The 24383-nt window shown below is 40.5% G+C and overlaps 1 protein-coding gene across 3 annotated transcripts in view; it reads left to right on the top strand.

Moving 5' to 3' along the window:
* Window positions 1–24383, top strand: part of AKAP1 (A-kinase anchoring protein 1) — a 49022-nt gene that overhangs the window by 23433 nt on the left and 1206 nt on the right. For all 3 annotated transcript variants that reach the window (XM_027870514.1, XM_027870512.1, XM_027870513.1), the window contains exons 2-10: window positions 1980–3679; window positions 6582–6715; window positions 8061–8187; window positions 9771–9898; window positions 13180–13357; window positions 16915–17065; window positions 19368–19435; window positions 22641–22714; window positions 23817–23879. In XM_027870514.1, the coding sequence (XP_027726315.1) occupies window positions 2002–3679; window positions 6582–6715; window positions 8061–8187; window positions 9771–9898; window positions 13180–13357; window positions 16915–17065; window positions 19368–19435; window positions 22641–22714; window positions 23817–23879 (2601 nt within the window). In that variant the 5' untranslated portion in view covers window positions 1980–2001. The remainder of the gene's footprint in view (window positions 1–1979; window positions 3680–6581; window positions 6716–8060; window positions 8188–9770; window positions 9899–13179; window positions 13358–16914; window positions 17066–19367; window positions 19436–22640; window positions 22715–23816; window positions 23880–24383) is intronic.

Here is a 24383-nt window from a genome sequence, read left to right as displayed (position 1 = left end):
GAGTTTCTATTCTCTGCTCCTACTTTCTTTCTGCTTTTCAACCTCTCACACTCAGGTTTATTAGCCTTTCACTCTACAGAAAAATTCTCTTTCCAAACAATGATCAAGTTACCTCTTGTGGGTCCTCGTCTTCTTTGGTCTCTGAAGTTTATTGCTGACTACTCCATTCTAGGTAATCTTTCTTCTCTTGGTTTTCTTCCTGTCACTCTTTTCCTTTCAGTCTCTTTCACTGTCCATCATATATCTCCTGACCCATAAGTGTAAGTAACCCTGAAGGTTGTCTTCTCCCTATCTTCTCCCCTTTGGTGATCTCATCAGCTCCCATGGGTCCAATTAGCACCACATGAATGGCTCTCGTGGTTTCTGTTATCACTATACAGCTGACTCCCAAATCTAGATATCTAGCTTCATCTTTATTAAACTCTAGTCTACATTTCCTGGATACCTAGATGTCCCCACCAACATCCCAACTGAACTTAACTCTTTTTCCAAATATATCTTCTCTTTCCCCACCCTCCACCTGGCACTAATAGTCTCTCGGACATCAAGATTCATAACCTCAAAGTCATCTTGGACTCTTCACCTTCATATACCATCAGTTGTGTCCTCTAACTTCTATGGCATATCTCAAATCTGTCCCCTCTTCTCTGATTCATTGGCCATTATGTTAGTTTTAGTCTCTTGCCAATACCCATTTAAACTATTATAAGAACCTTAGGATTGTTTTCCCTACAGTTAGCCTTTTCCTCTCCAATGCATTCACTTCATGGCTGCCAATATCCTCCTAGGTCACAGATCTGACCATGTTACTGTGCTTAAAAAGCCGCCTGTTGTGTCTAGAAGAAAATAGAATTCTTTACTCTGGCCCTTAGGACCCTTACCATCCTTAGTTTGCCTCTCCCCTTAATCTACTCTGCATTCCAACCATCCAGTGTTGCTGGCTATTTCCTAAACTCTTAACATACCAGTTCTTTGAGAATTTGCATAACCCTGTAAATGGTTCGTCCTCCCAGAATCCCTCTCTTCCTTCCAGCTCAGATGCTGCTTCTCTCATGTATCTTTCCTTGTGTCCTTCCTTTCCTCTTGTTTCTGGCTATAATAGTATTCTTTGTTTAAATTCTTTATTCATGTGCGTAGAACACTGTCAAGATCTTGCCTTGGGTTCCCCCATTGTTCTTGACATTTTTGTATTTAACTTCTTTGTACATGTTGTAGTCTCTTCCCCTTGAAGGTGGGGATTGTTTGATCTTTCTCTTCATTTTCCTACTACCTGAAATATAGCAGGTGCTAATAAATGTGTTGATTTAAGCTAAGTTTTTGTATGGAGAGGTTAGTGTCAGTTGTAATAAGATTTGGTTGTGAGTTAGAGTTGTAGAGGAATATCTGAATGGAACTTGCATTGAGCAGGAAGACAATAATAAGTAATGTTTATGCAGTGATTGAAGGTTTACAAAACACTACCACCTTGATTCTCACAACTCCAGGTAGCCCCAATTCCACAACTGGGGAAAGGGAGGCTGACGTTAAAAGCCTTGCCTATGCTTCCTCAGTTAGTAAGTATCAGATGTGGGATTTGAAGCTAGTTCTCCTGACTCCATGTTCAGAGTTCTATTTACTATATCACGATGTCGCTTCCATAGCCAGAATTTCCAGAAGGGACAGTATCTTGAACTCTGCAGGTCATTGATTTGATTTGAGGTATATTTTTGAATGGGGAGATTGGCATCAGAGTTGTGATGAGATTAGGATTTAAGACATCATTGTAAAGGAGTCTCTGAATGGGATGTACATTGGGCAGGAAGAATGAATAATAACTGACATTTTTATAGTGCTCATTGAATAACTGATACTGAATTTTCCTCTCCTGCATTTTGCTGTGGCAGGAGGCTAGAAATATCAGAGTAGGTAACTTGTGAAGTTTTTGTTTGGCTAGATAATTGACCTTCTTCTGACTTGTGCTACTTTCTCGTTTTCTATAGGTATAACTACAGAATCTCCAGGATGACCATACAGTTCCGTGCAGTCTTCCCATTAGCCTTGCCTGGAGTGTTGGCACTCATTGGCTGGTGGTGGTTTTTCTCTCGAAAAAAAGAGCATGTCAGCAGTCATGACAGGCAGGCAGGGGCCACAGCCAAAGATCTTAGGACAGACACCCCAGTTGAGGAATCCCTCTTGAGGGAAGAAGTCTACTACACCAGAGTAGTGCCTTTACCATCAGATGGTTCACGGCCTTCAGAAAAAGAGATAGTAACTATGGGCAAATCTTCCATGGAACTTGTAACTATACCATCACAGCCACATCTGGTTCCAAGAAAATCAGATTCTTCTACCACCTTGTCTGGCACCACAGACACAAAGCTCCGACTGAGCTCACGCAAGGAAGACAGTGGAAAATTGGAAAAAGCAGCATCTCAAGAGGAAACGAGGTCTATTCCTAAAGAATCTTCACTTCCACCCCTGAAGGATGCTTTGTTCCCCCATGAAGCAATAGAACTACAAAAACAAGATTCCCCGTTTAGTCAGATATCTGGGAAAGGCTGGCCAGGCCATTTGGAGGTCCCTTCCGAGCAGCATGGCCCTTTGGAGAAGGTAAAGGAGACAAGTGGAATAGAAGGAACAGGTGATGCAGCTATGGGAGAGAGTGTATCTGAAGAAGGTGACTTGTCCCATGACCTTGGTTCTGAATCTAAGACCAGAGTTCCCAGACAGGATGCCATGATGGAAGAAGAAAAAAGGAAGGAAAAGGGGAGATGTCAGGGAGTCAGGTCAGTGCAGAAAGAAGAGTGTCTGGGGAAAGTATTGAATAGCTTCATAGAGTCAACTCAAGCAGAATTGTCACAGGAAGAAGAGGCACTAGCTCATCAGGTCAGAGGCAGCAGATCTGGAGAAGGTTACCTAGATGGGGACCACCTTGTAGGAGAACTGAAGAAAGGAAGCTCTCTAGAGATCAGAGAGGATTTTGAGCAGGCAGCCATGCAAATCATTTCCAAAGTGATCTTAGCAGCAAAGGAAGAAATACTAGGGAAAACAGTGGGTGACCTTAAACAACACAACTGTGAACCTTCAGTGAGCTGGGTTGAAGGCCCAGTGGAGGAGGAGAGCTTTGCCCTAGCCAGCCAGAAACTTGTCTTGGAGCAGAACTCTTCAGATCCCAGCAGGGCTGAGATTGAAGCACCGATGGCAGCAGGAGAGACAGTAGAACTGGACGTAGCCAGCCCCCCATCTGGCCCCCAGATGGAGGACCTGGCTCACAAGCAGAAGACCTATGTGAGTTGTCTGAAGAACAGCCTCATGTCCAGTGCTGCCCTTGATGGCAAGCCAAAGAATTCTGCCCAGCGGATCTCCCTGGCAGCATGCCCACCCCAAGCCATCCACCACAGTGAGTCATTTGAGGAGGCCAGCATCAGGGTAGAGGATGCCAGCTGTGTCACCTGCATGTCAGAGGACAGCCAGAGGGCTCAGTCAGTGTCTTCTTCTGGTAACTGTTCAGATTCTGCGGTCACTTCTGGGCTAGAAGATTCTTCCTTGGAGCCCAACCTAAGCCCCAGCAACAAGCTGCTTACTCCTCCACTGCTGGAAAGGACTGTGTCCTATAGCAATGGAGTGCTGAAAGGGGAGTCCTCTGACCTGGGGACAGAAGATAGATGGACCACAGAGACAGAGGCTGATCAGTCTGGAGGTAGGAATGTTTTAAAGTTACATAGAGTACAAAAATGGAGTGGGTCCCCCTTTATTCTGGCCCCTGCTTCTCAACAGACGTGTTTTTTAAGGGTTTTTTTTTGTGGGTTTTTTTTTTTAAAGACCTATGACTTGAGTTTTGTGTATTGTGCCTTTTTAAATTCATTCTTCCAACTCTTATGACCCAAGAGACTTTCTGATACTGTATCTTTAGCAGCTAGGCTGTGTAATACAGGTGTATCTGAGGGCTCTTAGGTGATTTTGTTGGGTGAAATGGATGAAACCTTCTCTGGAACAGTGTTGAATGTGTTCCTCTGTGGAGGGTAACCTCTGAAAATCAAGCTTGTTATTGAAAGCCAAAAGCAGAGGTCTTTAAAGGAAGATACTTGCTCTTTTGGAGATTAAATGTAGAGAAGATTGTTGTTGTTTTAATGCTTTCTTTAACGTTTCTATGGCTTTGCTTGTGTGCTTTCTTCCATTATTAGGAGGAAAGTCCAACAGATGGCCACTTCCCTTGGTAGCCATAAGATATTGAGGCTTTCCAGGCTAGTCCGTGTAACACATTCAACTGTGAAAATCTGGTGGAGATTTGTAGCCAGCAGCCAACCAGTCCTGGGCTATGACTGGGCAGCTGTAATTCCATCCCAAGGGAAGCTTCCTGTGATTAAAAACTGTCTCAGGCTTCTCAAAAATGGACCCAGATGTAGAACTTTTAAATGGCTAATTCCTTCATCAGCAGTACCCAATCCTGGATTGGCTAACTCCCAGAATGTGTCAGATTATCTCATGGGATGACAACAGAGATCAAAATCCTCATTTTAATTGATTTAAGGCACATAGCCATTTCTTAGGTTTACATACATCCTTGATCCACATGACGTAAAATGATAGCTTCGCTCCTAAAGTGTAGGGGATGGCCCAGATCGCACTCCTTTGGGTACAGTATTGACGTATGATAAAGAACTTATCTTTCAGATAAATCTTGGACTCTTTCATAGGTCTTTGCTTATTACTGTTCCCTTTAACTTTAGATAGTAAACTCTTCCTTAATCTCACAGTCTGAGTAGGAAGGGACCTCAGAAGCTACTGAATCTTTCCTGTATCTGAACCAGAAGCTATTTTGCCACATCCCCAACCAGTGGTCATCCATCTTTGGTCTCCAGATCTAGCCCCAAGGCAGTTTATTCTTTTTTTGGACAATTTGAATTCTTAGGTAGCTTTTTCTTTACATTGAGGTAAAATGCCTTCCTTCTTGAAGATAGGAGAGACTCTCTTCAGAGGCTCAAATTGTTGGCCTGAAGTTAGAGGGTGTCTAGAAGACAGTTGTTCCAAGATGGATACACCTCAATCCATTCTGATTCTTTTTGACCGCCTTAGAGGGGAGGCCTCTGCCACAAACTTGCCCTCTCACAGTCAAGAAACCTGATGAGGCAGTAGTTTCTCAGTATTGGGCTAGAAAACAGATCCAACAGCAGGATCATGTTTATACTTGAGACCCCCCTCCCCCATACCCAGGGTGCTAAAATAGGGCTCAGTCTGGGCAGTGCTCTAGAGGTGCTGTTGGTACATGAATGATGGACCTGATTCCCTCCTGTCATCTTCCTGCCTGGCATCATGGAGATGTGTACTGCCCCAGGGGCAGGATCCCTTCAGAATTACAGCGCAGGGTTGGAGGTTGGAGCATGTGAAGCAGAGATTGCTGGTCGGGCAACTCCAAAGTACAGGGTCATTGTCGTCTTTTGGAAGGGGCGTGAAATAGTGGTCTCTGCTTCTCAAATTCTCTCCCCTTGGAATCATATGGGACGTAACTCAAGAAAAGATGGAGGGCAAGTAGAAACCTAGTGATGGTTTGGGTCACTTTCTAGCTAGGAACAACGTGAAAGCTGGACTTTATGGGAAGTGGGTTGTTTTTTTCTTTATAGCTAGCCTTTACTCAGTTACATGCAGCTCAAATTGGTAGGGCTCTAAAATAGAATCATTGCAGCAGAAAACAACCCCAGGATTTGTAGTTAATGATTTTATGTTGGAATTCTAGTTTCTCTGGAACTAGAGGAATCCTTTTGCTTCTTAGCTTGAGTTTCATCCTCTCAAGAAATGAGGAAGTTGGACCAGATGATCTCTAAGGTCTCTTCTAGAAGTTTTGTTACCTACTTTATCAGGAGGATTGTAGGCAGGATAAGCATGACTTCAGAAGAACTTATAGAATATAAACCAAAAACAAAATTGGCCTCTCCCTTCTCTCCTTCTCTCCTTGTTTCTGGTAGGGGAAAAGGCCTCTAATCAGGAAGGGGGGACTCAAGAATCCAGAACCTTCAGGAAAAGCTTTCCTGAGAAGATGGAGGTTGTACACAGGCTCTAGTACCAAAGAGTTAGGTGATCTCCCCTTCTTAGAGTGGTTGGGTTGGGGAAAGTGGTGAGACAATGGACAAAGACCTATTTGATTGGGTTGCTTAAGTGAGACCCAGATAATGAGAAGAGAAATTTGTTCTTCTGTGCCCAAGAGGTTTATTGTGACGGGCCCTGCCCAAACCAACAAGTTCAACTATAGAACCCCTCCCCCACCTTCACCATACCTCTTTAAGTGAGGCATCTGAATTTTTGGTTTTAATTTCAACATTTCTGAACTAGAGCCTCCGGGTTGGATGTGCTCCTAATAATTCAAGTAAAACTGTGGGTGGCAGACTAAAATTAGATCTACCTACACCCCCATTCCTATCTCCACTTAGGCACTTAGGTTTATTATAGTCCTTCTAGACTGAAATGGCATTCACCACTTGAAAGCTGTGTTGGGGGTGGGAGGTGAGTGGGGCTCTGTACCGTCTTAGAAAAAATTAATTACGTGCTTTATGGGTTATTGGTGATTTTTTTGTGTGTGTAATGTACAAACTTCATCCCCCTCGAAGGTTCAGATGTGAACAGCATGGATTCTGTGGACAGTGGATGTGGCCTTAGGAAGACAGAAAGTCATCCGAGTTCCCAGGCAGGCACTGAGACCAACAAGGTTGAGCTCACAATCTGGGAGATAGAAGTGCCAAAGGTGAGGATGGACCTTAAAGTTTGCTATTTTGGAAAACTACTGAAGGGTCTGACTAGAGAACAGGCATGGATAAAACCAGTTTTTCTAGGACTCAAGGGTAGGGAACCTGTGACCTCGAGGTCGCAGGTTCCCCACCCGTTCAGTTGTCTAGATTCAAAGTATATAGTAGAGAGGAGAAGAATATTAAGTAGAGTCCCAAGCAATCTTAGAACCACTTGGATGTTAGTGAGAATGATGCTTCTATAATGACACTAAACCCTAATAAGATTGAGTTATATAATAAACCTCTTCCTTTAACCCCTCACAGGAGGGCAGCTTATCTTCCCATGGTCTCTTCTCATTTAGGGCACCTAATCCGTTTGAGGTTGGGAGTACAGTGGTGAAACTTAGAGAAATTGTCCTTAAGCTACAGTGCTATGGAAAAACATAGCTGGAGGAAAGTAGAGAAAGGTCTATGAATTGGCTCCTGGACTAGAAGGAACGACATTTAGTGGGACATTTAAATGAAATATCACTACCACAGTTCTTTGACTCAAAGAAATTTGACTGCCCAGAATGCCTGCAGTGCATGGCAGTACCTTATGTACATAGTAGATACTCACATAATTGAATGAATACCTAGGACCAAATATGTTTCCCAATCTTAATTACCCATCAGTGTATTTTCTCCCTTAGTCTGAGTCTTCTGTTCAGACTTCTCTCTCAGAGGATACACTCTCAACACAAATGGGAAAATATGAGGGCACCTCTAGGAGAAGGAAGATCTGTTTGGTGTGGGGATCAAAATCTTGGTTTTAAGTCATATCCTTTCAGTGATGATTGGAGTATGGCTTCTTCATAGTTTGTGTTGTATTCCTAACTTCAGTGCCCAGATTTGCAAACAAAGACAAATGTGTTGAAGGCTCCAGGCTACTTGGAATTGGTGACAGTAGCCTGAGGATATTAGACAATTAGTTCTTAGATTTTTATTTTCCATTTGAGCCCTCTCTTTCTGCTAATTATGAGAAACAAATGGCCATAGTAATTTAACTTGGAAGGGTGTGTGTGTGATCACTGTGTAGTTGGAGTGAATGATAGTAACTTGTGACTTCTTTTGTTTTCCTGTTCTCATAACTGAGAATGGGGGGGGGGGGTTGGGAAATGGTTCTCTGGAGTATTTTTTTCCCCTTAATATCTCTTGACTCTTTAAAAACTTATCCTTTTACCTATCTGAAACTATCTGCCTGGACCGCTTTATGTGGCATGAAATGAGATATAAGCTTTTACTTTGTCTAAAACAATGGTAAATATTTGTTTTGATGTGGAATTCACTTACCATGTAAATCTCTTCTACCCTTTCATGAAGCATTTGGTTGGCCGGCTAATTGGCAAGCAGGGACGATATGTGAGTTTCTTGAAACAAACGTCTGGTGCCAAGATCTACATTTCAACACTACCTTATACTCAGAACTTCCAGATCTGCCATATAGAAGGTCAGTGGGATACTTTTGCTATATGCCCTAGTTTCTCTTCCAAAATGCAACCAAGGCTTTGCATGTGTCCTAAGCATATATGTGATTTGTCTTAGTGCTTGTAAATCAACTCATCTAATTCTCAAGAACCTTTTGTAAGGTAGGTAGGTAGTCAAGGCAGGTGGTATCCCTGGAAGAAAAAAGTAATTCTCCCCTTCAGTCATTCTTTCTCATCCATTCTTGTCAGGAAAAAGAGGCTTAGAAGTTAAGAGTCTACGGTCACACTTCTGATAAGTAATAGATCTGGGATTATATTTTGCCAAGCTGCCTATGCACCTTCTTAGAACCAAAATCTTTGAATAAATTTGTTGAGTTTTCAAAAAAAAAAAAAAGAGAAGGGGATCATTCAGAGGTATTTTCCCTTTCTAGCTTATCGCTTATAATGTTTTTCTTACCAGAACCTTCCTTACATGGATATTTTAATTCTTACCTTTCTGGTATGTGAAATTCCCTTGGATTTCTGAAGTGTGCATCTGGCTATCTCCTGAGGAGTTCATTTGGTTCTGAGAAGGAAAGGCCTTTGGATTAGTTTTACCCTTAATAATAATGCCTTTGAAATGTTTCTTGAGATTTATTCTTTAAAGGCTTCTTGATTCTCTGTTTCATTGTAGACATAATCCTTGATCTTCAAAAGAATTGCCAACTGTAAACCATATGAAAATAGTTCCTCCACATCACTAGATAAGATGGAAATTAAAATAACCCAGAGGTTTAATCTCATACCTATCAGATCAGCAGATATGACCCAAAAATGGGAACACTTAGTTTTGGAGATGCTGTGGGAAGGATAGGCATAGTAATACATTGTAGGAGCTGTGAATTGGTTCACCTATTCTGGGTAACATTTTGGAATTATGCAAGAAAAGTGACCAAGCTATTCCATAGTCTTTTGAATCAGCCATTCTACTACTCCAAGGTAGTTAGAAGTCCAATTTATAGTAAACTATTCATAGCCACGCTTTTTGAGATAGCAAAAAAAGAAAAACCAAGCAGATTCTCATTGATTTGGGAAATAGTTGAACATTTGTGGTACAAAAATGTTATGGAATATTATTGTGATATAAGAAATGATAAATACGAGAAGTTCAGAGAAACATAAAAAAGATTTGTATGAACTGATGCAAAGAAAAAGGAGTAAAATTAGAAAAACAATAGGTACAATGACTACAATAACAGGAAACTAAGCTGAACTCTGAGTGATTGGGGAAAAAAAACCCCAACAACAAAGGGCCCAAAGAACAGAGAATGAAACATACTTCTCTCCTTTTAGCAGGAAGGAGACTACTAGAGGAGAATGTTGTAAACCTCATGTGGTCATTTTATCATTTTTACTTAAATGCCCTTCTTTGTTAGGGAGGGTTTGATTATGAAGGAAGTGAGAAGGATGATATTTTCAGAAATGACTATGATATGAAACCAAAAAGCATTAGTAAAATATTACTGTTATCTTTTAAAAAGAGAATACTGAATGGGTGGTAAGAGTTTTTCCTTTGTTTCTTGATGGATATTTTCTCCCTTTCCCTTCCTTTTCCCCTTCCATTCAGGGTCTCAGCATCATGTAGACAAAGCACTTAGTTTAATTGGTAAGAAGTTTAAGGAGTTGAACCTGACCAATATATATGCTCCTCCACTTCCTTCGCTGACTCTACCTTCTCTCCCAATGACCTCCTGGGTAAGTTCCCTTGACAGATAAAAGGTAGTAAACTAGGGGCTGTGTTTTATTCTCTTTCCTCTTATCTACCTTCCACCAAGTTGTGTGCTGCCAATTCCAAGACGAGACCTAAACTTATGGGCCATTTTGGAATGTTTCTACAATCAGGGAATGACAGGAGATGGGTTGTGCTCCTTCCTGTTAGTTTCTTAGTTTCTTAGTTAGCTAAGCTACTCACATCTGTATTGGAGGGGATGGAAAACAGTATGGAGACAGAAGCCCAGGGAAAAGGCAATGATGGGATATAGTAGCTTAAAATAATGAACATTTGAGGGGCAGCTAGGTGGCGTAGTGGATAGAGCATCGGTCCTGGAGTCAGGAGGACCTGAGTTCAAATCTGGCCTCAGACACATGACACTCACTAGCTGTGTGACCATGGGCAAGTCACTTAACCCCATTGCCTAACCAAAAAAAAAATGAACATTTGAGCTTCTTTGTTTTTTGTGTGTGACTCAGGGTTCTTGTTTTTGTTTGTGCAAACATAGTATATATGAAACTAAACAAAACAGAATTGTATTAGCTTAGTACAGTATCTTTTTAAAAACCATATTTTCAAACCTATCCTTGTACAGAGTTGAGGGTACTCACTACCATCAGGTGTGTCTATTCTGAGAATGAGTGAGACCTTTCAATTCCTAAGGAGCAAGGGTTAACAAGGCATCCAGAAATGACTGCATTGTAAAAGCAAATGTAAAACATTTAAAAAATGGGACATCTCTGTGGGCCATGATACACTTTTCTTAGATTACTTTCCTTTGTTTTGTACTTAGCTTTATAAGTTCTTTGTAAACCTTCTAAAAAACAAAAGAAAACAAACAAAAAAACTTAAATGTGAGATGCTACTAGACCATAAGCCACTCTTATAAATAACACACGTTGTCTCTGCTTATCGTTTTACTTTCTTTGACCAGTCTTTTCAGCAGGGTATACAGGAAGTAAAATAATATGTTACTTTTCCTTTTTTTTTTTTTTTAACTTGCCCACGGATAATAAGAGTGTTACACATTTTTGGTAAGAGGAATGGACATCCCATCTTTCTTCCTAACACATAGGAGAAGTAGGTATTCTTTTCTCAATTTCTCAGCCCTGAGTAGCCAGCATAAGATTCCTGTCTGACATATGTTAAAATGAGTACCCCGTCTGTACCTCTTGGCACTACTCAATATTATCTGTTGGCACACTAAAATTGAATTCCCAGAGTGTACTTCAGATATGCTTCTATACAGACACCCCAGCTATGCCTAATCTCAGTGTTAAGAGGCTTTCAGGGCTTTGTGGGTATGAGATTAGTTGCCTTTGGGCCCACAGATGAAACTCACTGCTCAATGAAAACTGTCTTCATGGGTTTTGGTTTGGGTGAGGAGATGTTTCAGTTAATGGTCATTCCACAAATCTATCCTCATAATTATTGAATGCCAAGTGTATAGCCAAGCTGGCTATTTCCTTGCCTGTGAGCATCCTAAACTATCCCCCCCCACCCCATTGCGGTATATTTTACATGTATTTTGAAACATTACAAGTGAAAGAGAATATTTCATAAATCTAAATAGAAATGTATTTTTGTAGAAATGCTCATTCAGGTTCATTGTTAGTGAGGCAATGGAGGGGAAATTTAGTTAATTCATTAAATGAATATTTTAAAACTACTATTTGCGAGAAATTATGATAGGTATTATGGGGGATGTTTTGATGTATAAGTCTATTCAATATAACCTCTATAAATCCTCTGATGTATAGAACAGAACACTGTTAGGACGTGGTGAGGTACAGAATCTCAGATAAGACCTGGGATCTTCCTTTCTTTTTGGAACAGTATCCTGTTTATTTTAATGAGGACCTTGGATTGGTGTTGATCTTGCTCTTAATGAAATGAGCTTCCCATGTTCTCATTCCTTGATACTTGAGGTCATTTTTCCAGAGCCTAGGTAATTTTGATTGGAGGGTATCCCTGAAAAGTCATCCTTGGGGAGGGATCAGAGTGCCTGCATGGAAAGTTTGTTATTGTATTCTTGCTAGCAATATCAGGGGAAAGGTTGGTTAGAAATACGTCTCTTAAAGAGAGAGGGGACATTGGTGGGTTGAAGGGGGACAGTGCAAGACTCATAGAAGGTACCATTTATACTTGGTGCCCTGTACTATTTTATAACTAGGCATGAAAGAGAATAACTGCGGCCTGAGTAGTTGGAAAGGGCCTTGGTAGACTACAGAAATGGGCAGCGTGCAGGGGCAAAACCTTCCGAATTCCCTTGGGGGATGGGGAGGTGGTCTGGCTGTCAGTGTTGGTCAAATTCCAAAGCAACATTCCTTTACCTACTGTTGGTAACTATTAGGAAGTAGTAGCCCAATCTCCTAGTTTGTCCTCCTCTTCCCCTGGATTTCAGTAAGGGTGAGAAAGAGACAGACAAAAGACAAAGAAAGGTAAAAAGGTTGGGGATGAGAGGGAAGACCCCAGAGAACAGAAGAGAACTTAAAGAATAGAGACCAGGTGTCCTAGACCTGGTATATAGGATGCCCCCAAACTAAAACTTGGTGCTTAAAACTGCGCTAAGACCTTTGGGACATCCTGTACAGGGTTGATTCTTGTCGTACCCTGATACCTTCCTTCTGGACTCCTGGTGCCATGTCCTATCAATAAAAGTGCTGCCCAGACCTACCATAGAATCTTCTTAAGGTGGTCTTGAACTGCTTAATGACCTATCCAAAGGAAATTCTTCTTGTGCTCTGAGGACCCAATCCTAGTCCCTTGAAATCTCCAGGGCCAGATGGGAGATCTTGAAATGGAACTTTTTCTTTCCTCCTTTCTTGGGGGAAAGTGGCAGCAAGCTCTTTGTGCAGCAGTGAGGATGCCAGGAGAGGAGAGAACATCCTGGGTCATCAGCAAGCCTACTGTGGGAGGTCTTGCTGTTGTGGCAAAGTTGGAGCCTTGGATCTTCTTTCTTGGTTAGAGCTGTTTAATGAAAATATTGTCTAGGGCATTAAATATGTTTTGGGAGGATAAACCTTTTGTAAGAGAGATTGAATCCATTTCCCTTGTCCTTATGGCACCCAATCCATTGGAAGGGCTTATAAAAACTTAGGCCTGGGACAAATTGATTGAAAACTCAGTGTTTGAAAAAGTGAGATGTTGACTCTTCATTCTGACTATACATCTATAGGACTGCTGCCTCCCAAGTACTAAATGCTAGAGGTCTGGAACGCCTGCATTCTTCAATCTATTCTTGTTTTTCTCCTTATCTTGGCAGCTCATGCTCCCTGATGGTGTCACCGTGGAAGTGATTGTGGTCAACCAGGTAAATGCTGGGCACATGTTTGTGCAGCAGCATACACACCCCACCTTCCACGCTCTCCGTAGTTTGGACCAGCAGATGTACCTCTGTTACTCTCAGCCAGGAATTCCAACCTTACCTACACCAGTAGAAGGCAAGTATTTGCCAATGATATTCTGAGATGGTGAGGAATTGGGTGGTCCTAAGACCTAACAAAGTAGGAGAATGAGAAGCAACATCTCAAACCTCTCTTGAAAAGAGGAATCCTTCCCTAATTGATAAATGGTTAAAGGATATGAACAAGCATTTTTCAGATGAAGAAATCAAAGCTATCTATAATCATATGAAAAAATGCTCTAAGTCACTATTGATTAGAGAAATGCAAATTAAAACAACTCTGAGGTACCACCTCACATCTATCAGATTGGTTAGAATGACAGAAAAGGAAAATGATAAATGTTGGAGGGCATGTAGGAAAATTGGGACACTAATGCACTATTGGTGGAGTTGTGAACTGACCCAGCCATTCTGGAGGTAATTTGGAGCTATGCCCAAAGGGCTATAAACTGTGTATACCCTTTGACTCAGCAATACCACTCACTACTAGGTCTGTATCCCAAAGAGATTTAAAATAAAGGGGGGAGGGCTGGTTCACTAGGAACCCTGCCCACTCCTATTGGAGTTACAATAAACCTTGTCATTTGACTGGAAAAAAAAATAAAGGGGGGAGGGGAGAGGACCTATCTGTTCAAAAATATTTATGCAGCTCATTTTGTATAGTGGCAAAGAATTGGAAATTATAAGAATGTCCATCAATTGGGGAATGGTTGAAAAAGTTTTGGTATATGATTGTAATGGAATACTGTTGTGCCATAAGAAATGATCAGGAGGATGCTTTCATAAAAACTTAGAAAGACTTACGCGAACTGATGCAAAGTGAACAGAATGAGGAGAACGTTGTACATAGTAATAGCAATACTCTGCAACGATCAGCTGTGAATGACTTGGATATTCTCAGCAATATAGTGATTCCAAACAATTCCAAAGGACTCATGATGAAAAATGCCATCCGCCTCCAGAGAAAGAACTGATGGAGTCTGAATGCAGGTCAAAGCATACTATTTTTCACTTCATTTTTTTCATGGTGTGGTTTTTTTTTTGTTTTGTCTATTTTCTTTCATAATATGACTAATATGAAAATATGTTTTGCATGATTGCACATGTATAACCTGTATCAAATTGCTTACCTTATCAGAGAAGGGAGAGAGGGAATTTGAAACTCAGAATTTTTAAAAATGAATGTTAAAAATTGTTTTTACATGTAATTGGGGAAAAAATAAAATATTATTTTAAAAAATGAAAATAGGAACCTTCTGACAAGGTGTGGAGAGAATATCTGACTAAAACTTCATCACAGATGAAGAATCAGTGTCAGAAAGGAATGCTTATTGGTGGTAGAATTGATGACTGAGCTATTCTTGCTTTCTCTATAGAGACAGCCAGACATAGTGAATAGAGCTGGGCTCAGAGTTAGGAAGGCCCTGGGTATATGTCCCACATCTTATAGTTACTAGCTCTGTGACCACCCTGGGGAAGAGACGCCCTCTGTGTGCCTCAGGCCACTCCCTGAAACTTATCTCCTAAGGCACAGGTTAGTAGTTTCCGTGAGTGGAGGGAGATCCCACAATGGGAGTCCCTGTACAGATCAATTTGAAGGTCATTCACAAAGTCTGTCCTGAACACCTGTAACATGAGAAGATTTCTAGATAGAATCGTGGCAGAATTGTGGCTACTTCAGCTCAGCTTTTGGATGAGATGAGGGCCAGGTAATTGTTCAGACCTTCTCAGTGAAGTCTTCTCCAAACTGGATGGTATAGGCTTAGGGGGCAGCAGGCTGTGGTAGCTAAGGGCTTGGTAAGTGGCCGAGTTCTTCCTAGGGGAGGAGGGTCCCTTTGCCTTGCAGATGGCAGGTGCCCTTGAGATGAGTGGGCAGTCCAGGATATGTTGGGAGGTACTGTGATCTAGCAGAGTACCAGGTTTGGAATTCCAGTCAGGACTGCTAGGTTAGACACTCACCTCTGACATTTCTGAGCTTCTACTTCTTGAGCTGCAAAATGGGTTGCAGAGAATCCTTGTGTTAGCTCCCTCAGAGGGTGGTTACAAGGGTTAAATGATGCAAAAAACATGTATGTAGCCTTTGTGAACCTTGAAACAGTACTATGTAAATATCTGCATTTGATAATAAATGAGATTGGCCCTTCACACAATGGAGTGTGAGGTTCAGGAAGCCTACTTTCTAGTCTAAGTGTTTCATTTGAAATGCTACCTTGAGACCCTTCTATGAGATACGTAGCTGGTAGTGTTTGTCCTTTACTCGGTCTGGGCAAGTATTTGAAGAAGAGAAAAGGTGTTTTTAAATAGAAGAGTGTGAAGAGACCTGAAGATACTGTATTAATCTTCCAGTGTCCTGTCCTAAGCGGCCATATCAGCTTGACTTTTTTCCTTAGGAATATTTGACTTTTTTTGTTGGATAGCCCAGAGGAAAGAGAATATACTAGCTGTCACCCAGTACTGAATACCTGACAAGTAGGATTAAAGGGGATATTGGTAGCTATTGATACTCACCCTCTGGGTAGAAGGGGAGAGTATAGCAGGAGGTGAATATCAGCCCACTACAAGCTGTTTTCACATGATGAAACAACCACCTTTCTGTTTCACTAGTGAAGCTAATCAGGTATGGACAGACTGTTTAGTGCTGTCCCCTTAGTTCAGTCCCCTCCTACTGAGTTCAACAGTGTGTACCTACATTCATTCTTTTCGTTTTTTTTTTTTAACTTATATCTTGTTTTTCCAGTTAACAAGTGTATATTTTCTCTTCCTCCCACTTCCTCTCTCCCCATTGAACAACTAAGAGAAAACACTCGTGATAAATTCACAGTCCAGAAAAACAAATTTCCATTTGGAATGGAAAGTCCTAAAATGTGTGTCTTATTCTGCATTTAATGTCCATCACCTCTCTGGCAGGGAAGGGAGGGAGGCAAAGGCAAATTTATGTTTGATCCTGGGAATTGTGATTTCATTAATTAGTTATAAAGTCTTTCAAAGTGGTTTTCCCCTTTAAATGTTATTGCTGTTGTATAATTGTTCTCAATCTTTGTCATTTTATATAGGTTTTCCTGGTTTCCTCTGAAAACATCCCTTTCATCATTACTTTTGAGATAATAATACTATTACATTCATATACCATAATTTATCCACAATAGATGACCACCCATTTAGTTTCCAGGTTTTTGACACTAAGAAAAGAATTGCTATAAATATTTTTGTACATATGGATCCTTTTCCTCTTCTTTTGATCTCTTTAGGATATAAACCTAACAGTGGTGTAACTGGGTCAAAGGGTATGCACAGTTTGGTAACTTTCTGGGCATAGTCCCAAATTGCTTTCCAGAATGACCAGACCAATTCACAGCTCCACCAACAGTGCATTAATTAGTGTGCATATTTTCCAGAAGCCACTCAAGACATTTTGTCATTTTCTTCTCCTGTCATTTCTGCCAGTTTGATTGGGTGTGAGGTAGACCTTCTTTTGATTTGATTTACATTTAAGATTGTTGATATCTTGGACTTGTCCCTTTGAAGACTGCCCTGTTCCTGTCCTTTGACCTATTGATCACTTCCCCCTTACTTAGTCTACTTCTTGCTCTACAGTAGCTGTAATCTGTGCTGCCCCTGGGGTGGATGGGGCCTGGTGGCGTGCCCAAGTTGTTGCCTACTACAAAGAGAGTGATGAAGTTGAGATCCGTTATGTGGACTACGGTGGATACAAAAGAGTGAAAACTGAAATTCTTCGACAAATCAGGTCAGGTTGCATCGCCTCGAGCTGCTTCTGACCAGGATCTGAGCCAAGATCTGTTTCTGGCAGAGCCACAGAAGTTTTGTTCAATTATAAACTTTGAATCCCAGGCTAATAATCTCCCTTAGCATCCCTTGCCTAGCTGATTCTAAATAACTTAACTTTTAAAAAAAATCATTAATGTTTAATTTGATTAGTGTGTAGTATTACTTAGATTAACATAGATTAAAGGAGATTAATTTAGTCCAAGAGGAGTTGTGATTTTAAGTGCAGATCATTTGTTTAACTGCTTTAAATTACAGTGCTTTATAAAATTTTTCAGTTAATCCTTGTCATGAAGTTTATTTCTTTTGCCTTAGGGCACCTAGGTGGCAATGTGGATAGAGCACTGGCCCTGAAGTCAGGAAGATCTGAGTTCAAATTTGACCTAAGATACTAGTTATGTGACCCTGGGAAAGTCACTTAACCTCAATTGCTTCAAAAAAGAAGAAGAAAGGATATATTTCTGCCATACTCCCTATTTTCTTTCTGTTTTCTTCCTTATAAAAGGGATCATATGCTTTTAAGAGATTGTGTGTGTGTGTGTGTGTGTGTGTGTGTACATAAGTATGTGTATGGGGGGGTGTATATGTATGTATATACCTATATATACATAAATACATACATGTATACATACTATATGAGGCAGCTAGGTGGCACAGTGGATAGAGCACCAGTCCTGGAGTCAGGAAGACTCATCTTCCTGAGTTCCAATCTAGCCTCAAACACTTACTAGCTGTGTGACCCTGAGCAAATCATTTAACCCTGTCTACTTCAGTTTCCTTATCTGTAAAATGAGCTGGAGAAGGAAACGGCAAACCACTCCAATATCTTTGCCAAGAAAACCCAAGAGATAGGGGTCACAAAAAATCAGACTGACTGAAAAACGACTGAATTAAACACATACTTATATACACAGGCGTATATGCATTTGTATACACACTGGTATATGTACATCTGTGTGTGTGTGTATGTATGTATATATATATATATACACACACATATATGTATGTATGTATGTATATACATACATATACACATAGTATAAGCACAAGCTATGCCTAAGTAAGAACACTTTACTGTGGTGCTAATTTTGCTTATCTTGGGCTATATGCTAAAGTAATAACCCCTGTTTTTTTTTCCCTTCTCCCTCTTGCTCTCATAAACATTGTGAATATAACCAGGTCCTAATCAGTGTAAAAATGAATCCCCCTGAAATAGAATTTGTACTATTTAAAATTAGAATTATATAAAATATGGTCATTGGTTTTAGCCCAATGCAAATATGCAGTGTGAATTCAAATAATGTGACCACTTCAGGAGATTCATTATTCTCACTAATTGGGACCTAGCTATAAAGTCAAACACACTATTTTGAATTCTTGTATATTCTGCTTTTTAGCAGGCTCTCCTATCCATTATCATTAGTATATTAATTGGAGGGGTTTGGGGAGGGAGAGTTCAAATCTGTGATTTTATTAATTTAGGGAATGCTTGTTATAGAAGCTCCTTCTACTGGTCTGTAACTTGTCTTAATTGTGGCTTGGGGCAAGAGGTGAGATGATACCTCCATGGTCTCACACAGTATGTCTCAGAGGCAAGACTGGAACCAGGTCTTTTGACTAAAGGCAGTCATGCTGCCTCTCATGGATAATCCATAGTTGACTTACAAAAATTTAAAAAGTCACTTGGATCATATTTAAGTGTTTTCTACCCCCTCAGATTATCTTGGATTTAATTATCTGTTTACATGTGTTTCTCCTTTCTAATAAAAAGGAAGCTCCATGAAGGCAGGACATACTTTATTTTTTATCTTTGTCTTTGTGTACCTGACATATAATACATTATGATAGCTTTGCATTTCATAGATATTTAATAAATGCTTATTCATTTGAAGTGACTCCCATCCTAAGGGAATGCTGTCCACTGGATTTCTTCTTGCAGAAAGAATTCTGCAGCAGACATCCTATGGAGGGAAGAAGGGTCATGATAGGAAGGGAAGTAAATGGGATTTTCCCATTTTAGTTACTCACACAAGCCCTGGTTTGTCAGACTGTGGATTTATTGCCATAGACCTTGCTCCCCTAAATCAGGGACGGGGAATTGGCCCAGGCAAGTGCCCTGTTTACTTGCTGAGAGCTGGGTCAGTCCACCTTGCCAGGACCTGGCGGTAGAAAAATCTAGTGGTACAGCAAAAGGCACAGAGCAGCATGTTTTAAAAGCCAACCCTTTCAGTTTCTCACAACAGGTTTTTGTCTCCTTTCTCCAGATCTGATTTTGTCACACTGCCATTCCAAGGAGCAGAAGTCTTATTGGATAATGTGACGCCTCTGTCAGGTAATAGTTTGACTGATTTCCTTTATTTTTTTCTTCCAAGTCTCAGGTGTAAAAGACTCTCTCTCTTGGAAGAGTTGAAAACAGTTTTATTCATCCCAGGTATAGTTCTCCCCTTCATTCTTACCATGTTTCTGACTTTAGACTCCCCCTAATGTGAGATGTAGCTGGCCTCCTAGCATAGCCCAGATTTGACCGACCACCTCTGAGCATTTCTGTTGGTATTCATCTGTATCAGATGCAGAGAGGGCTACTGGACTTGAAGTCAGGAAGACCTGAGTTCAGATCCCACCTGTTCATACTTGATGAATGATCCTGGGCAAATCAGTCTCTTCTGATACTTAGTTTTCCCATCTCTACAGTATGAATTACCTGGATTACTATAGAGTTGTGAGAGTCAAATAAGATAATGGAGGTAAAAATGCTTTTATAAACTTAAAGTACTGATAAATGTCAGCTATTGTTATTTTACTATTGACTAAGAATCTTCAATTCCTATATAGAGCTTTTCTTAGTAACAACAACAAAATAATGAACAATTATAATAACAAGCATTTAAAATAACATTCTGAGGTTTACAAATATCTCATTTTATCCTCACAACAACTCTAGGGGATGTAGGTACTATTATTATCCCCATTTTTCCTATGAGGAAACTGAGGCTGACAAATAAGGGGTGGGAAACCTGCAGCCTCCAGGCCACATGTGGCCTTCTAGGCCCTCAAGTGTGGTCCTTTAAATCTAAACTTCACAGAACAAATCCCCTTAGTAAAAGGATTTGTTCTGTAAAACTTGGACTCAGTCAAAAGGCCACACCCAAGGACCTAGAAGGCTGTATGTGGCCTCAAGGCCCGCAGGTTCCTCACTCCTGGAAATGATTTGCCCAGGGTCACACAACTTATAATTGTCTGGGGCCAAGTTTGGATGTGGATCCTCCAGGTCCAGTGCTTTATCCCCTGAACCATCTAGTTGCTTTACCATTCCAAGTGACTAAATTTACCAATTTGATCTACCCTTCTTTGTAGGTCTCCTTTGGGAGTTTACCTTCTTATAGGAGGAAAGGAAGACACAAACAAGTGTAGCACGGGATAAATTAGAAAGTTCTAAGAATTCATAGCAGGGAGAGACCACTTTTAGCTAAGGGGTTTAGGGAAGGCTAAATGGGCAGATCCTTACCAGGGATAGGTCTTTGAAAGATAAGATTTCACTGAAGAGGTGGAGGTGGGGGAGGGGGATAGATTCTAATATTAGAATAGTTTACAAATGGAATTAGGAAAGGTAAGACCTGTTCTGGGTGTACTCACATTTAGCTGAATAGAAAATGGGAAAGAGAAGAAGGTCGGAAAGGTACTTAAGAAAAGTGAAAAGATTGAGGCAGCTAGGTGGCGAAGTGTATAGAGCACTGGGCCTGGAGTCAGGAGGATCTGAGTTCAAATTCAGCCTCAGACACAACACTCACTAGCTGTGTGATTCGGGGCAAGTCACCCCAATTGCCTCACCAAAAACAAGACAAAACAAAACAAAACAAAAACAACAAAAATCAACAACCGAAAAGTAAAAAGATTAGGAGAAAGGTACTGGATTTGATGTAAAGTCATTGATGGCTTTGAGTTGGGGCAGCCCAGGGGCAGAGTGGATAGAATGCCAGGCCTGGAGTCAGGAAGATCTTAGTTCAAATGTGGCCTTAGATACTTACTAGATGTGTGATCCTGGGCAAGTCACTTAACCTCAGTTAAGTTAGCCTCAGTTTCTTCATTTATAAAATGAGCTGAAGAAGGAAATGACAAGCCATTCCAGTATCTTTACCAGGAAAACCCCAAATGGGATCATGAAGAGTTGGATACGACTGAAAATGACTGAACAACAACAACATTGGATTTGATGTGGAGTCATTGGTAGTCTCCAGTGGAGTAATTTCAGTCAAGTGGGAACTGATGTCAGATTCCAAGAGACTGAGATATTAGCTGGTGGTGAGATGGTGTACAGACATTAAGTGTAGCCAACTCTTTTAAGAAATTTGGGTATTTATACAAAAATATTCATAGCAGCTCTTTTTGTGGTGGCAAAGAATTGGAAGTTGAGATGATGCCCATCAATTGGGGAATGGCTGAGCAAGTTGTGGTATGTGAATGTGATGGAATGCTATTGTGCTATAAGAAATGATGAGCAGACTGACTTTAGAAAAACCTAGAAAGACTTGTCTGGTCTGATGCTGAGTGAAGTGAGCAGAACCAAGAGAACATTGTACACAATAACAGCCACGTTGTATGATGACTAATATTGATAAACTTAACCCTTCCTGGCAATACAAGGATCTAAGACATCTCCAGAGGCCTTGTGATGGAAAATGCTATCCATACCCAAAGAAAGAACTATGGAAGCCGAATTGTTATTTTGTTGAGTTTTGTTTCCTCTTTCTGGTGGTTCCTCCTGTTGGTTTTAATTTCTACTTACAACATCACTAATGTGAAAATATGTTTAAAAGGAATGTAAATGTATAGCCTATATCAGATTGTGGGCTGTCTTGGGGAGGGTGGTGGGGAGGAAGGGGGAGAAAAATTTTAAACTCAAAAGCATATGGAAGTGATTATTGATAAATCAAAATACATTAATAAAAAAAGAGTTAAAAAAAGAAATTTGGGTATTTAAAGGGAGGGGGAGAAGAATTGGGATGATTAGAGGAATTGGAGGTAGGGTTTTTTTTGTTTTTATTTTTTTCTAAAGGACTAATGAAACGTGGGCATATTTATAGCTAATAGAAAAGACCAGTGAGAACAAGGGCTTGAAGATTAAACTTGGGTGGCCTTGTCTGACACAGAAGGGCACAAAGAGATGAGTGGTGACTGTTGTTTTGTCAAGTGGCAGGTTGAAGGTGGTAGTCAGATATTTTGGAACTGTATAAAGTAGAGGTTGAAGTTGTCCCAGTGCCCTGGGGATTGGACAAGAAGAAGAAACAGTTGAGAAATAGATTCTGTAGGGTTTGTGATAGAGGGTCAAAAAGGGTTGATTTTGTATTGCTTTTCATAAAGAATCCTCTTTAAGGAGCAATAGCATTTTCCTTCACATAACACTAGGATTCTCTGGCCAAGAACCTAGCACAGGGGACAGAACATCAGTATCTTTGTTTTCTCCAAGTGAGATTTTAATCTGGGATTCTCTCTCTGTCTCCTCTCCCCCTCTGCCCTGGCCCTCTTTACTCTTTCCAAAGATGAGGATCATTTTTCACCAGAAGCTGATGCAGCTGTAAATGAAATGACCAGAGGTACACCACTGCTTGCTCAGGTATGAATAACAGATTCTTAGTTGGGAGGGAATTTGGTGACCATCTAGTCCCATGCATATATAAACAGGATTCCCCTTTGTAACATTCCCATTAAATGGTCAGTCACCTTGACTTGAAGATTTTCAGTGAAGAGAATCCTGCTACCTCCAGAGGCTTCCCATTTCATTTTGAGATTCCTCTAATTGTTAGGAAGTTTCTCCTTAGATTAGGTCTGCCAGCTTAACTGCCACCCGTTATTTCTAGATTGCCCCTCTGTAGCCAAGCAGAGCAATCTAAGCTGCTCTCCATGTGTCAGCACTTCAAATGTTTTGAAGACAGCTATTCAGTTTTCTTTCCTTCCATTTCCCTTCTTCCCCTCCAAGCCTTTTATTTAGGTGGATCTTCCTCAGTTCTTCCAACTGATTCTCATATGGCATGATTTTGAGACCCCTCACCATCTTGGCTACTGTTCAGATGTTCTCAAGATTGTCAGTTTCTTCTTCAAATGTGGTGTCCAAAATTAGATAATTTATTACAGATATCTATCTAGGGCAGAATTTAAGGGAATTATCAGTTCCCTAGCCCTGAATATTATGTTTCAGTGTAGCCTATTAAGCAGCAAATAATGCAGCAAAATTAGCTTTTTAACTGCCTTATACTGTTGATTCCTGAATGATCTCACAATCCACCATGTACCCCAGACTAAATGCTATCTGACAAGCCTCCACCATCTTGTACTTGTGTGATTTTTCTTTTAAACCTAAATAGAGGAGGAAGATTCTTTTATTTCTTCTCATCTTACTGGATTTGACCCAGCAAACTATCCAGTCAAGATCTTTTTTCAATTCTGACTGTGTGTGAGTTTATCTTCCCAATTTTGTGTCCATATGCAGATTTGACAAGCTCATCAGTGTCTTTGTCCAACTTACTGATAGAAATGTTAAGCTGCACAGGGCAAACAGAGCTCCCCTGGGCATCCCATTAGAGAGGATCCTACTGATTAACGTCCCTGTTTGGGGAGGAGACTTGCCCTTATTTGTTCATCGCACTGGGTTGGACTGGTAGTCTTTAAAGATTACAGTGAGTAGTGGCTGTCTTAACCCTATGTTTCTCTCTCTCCAGGTTACCAATTACAATTCTACTGGCCTGCCTCTCATACAGCTATGGAGTATGATTGGGGATGAGGTAATGGCTTTTGGATTTTTTTATTGAAGTACCTTGCTAGTAGTAATAGCACCAGACATGTTAGGTTATTTTAGAATTTTTCAATTCTTAGCATAGACTTCCTGGTCCTTGCTTTCCTACCCTTTTGCTTTCACGAGTTAAACTTCAGTGTGACCTTAACTTTTTTTTCTTTCTGGAAAGCCTGTTTGCATTTAAAAAAAAATTTTTTTTTTTCAGTTAAAAAAATCTTATTCTTTACCTTTCTCTTCCCTTACCAAATTGGGAAAAAAATAATTTGAAAAAGGAAAAACAAAATGCTTGTAACAAATATGCACAATGGAGCAAAACAAATCCCTGAATTGTCTATGTTCAAAAAATATATATAGCTCAATCTGCATCCTGAGTCTACCACCTTTCTTTCCTTTTGGGATGTTTTTCAGATGTTGCTTTACATTTTAAGAGTGAGAGATCATCTTGAATACCACACACACACACACACACACACACACACACACACACACACAC

Source organism: Vombatus ursinus, unplaced genomic scaffold, assembly GCF_900497805.2.
Source record: "Vombatus ursinus unplaced genomic scaffold, bare-nosed wombat genome assembly UNPS02014797.1, whole genome shotgun sequence".
NCBI classification, from domain to species: domain Eukaryota; kingdom Metazoa; phylum Chordata; class Mammalia; order Diprotodontia; family Vombatidae; genus Vombatus; species Vombatus ursinus.
Note: the sequence above shows the minus strand (reverse complement) of the source record. Positions and strands in the feature narration are given on the sequence as shown.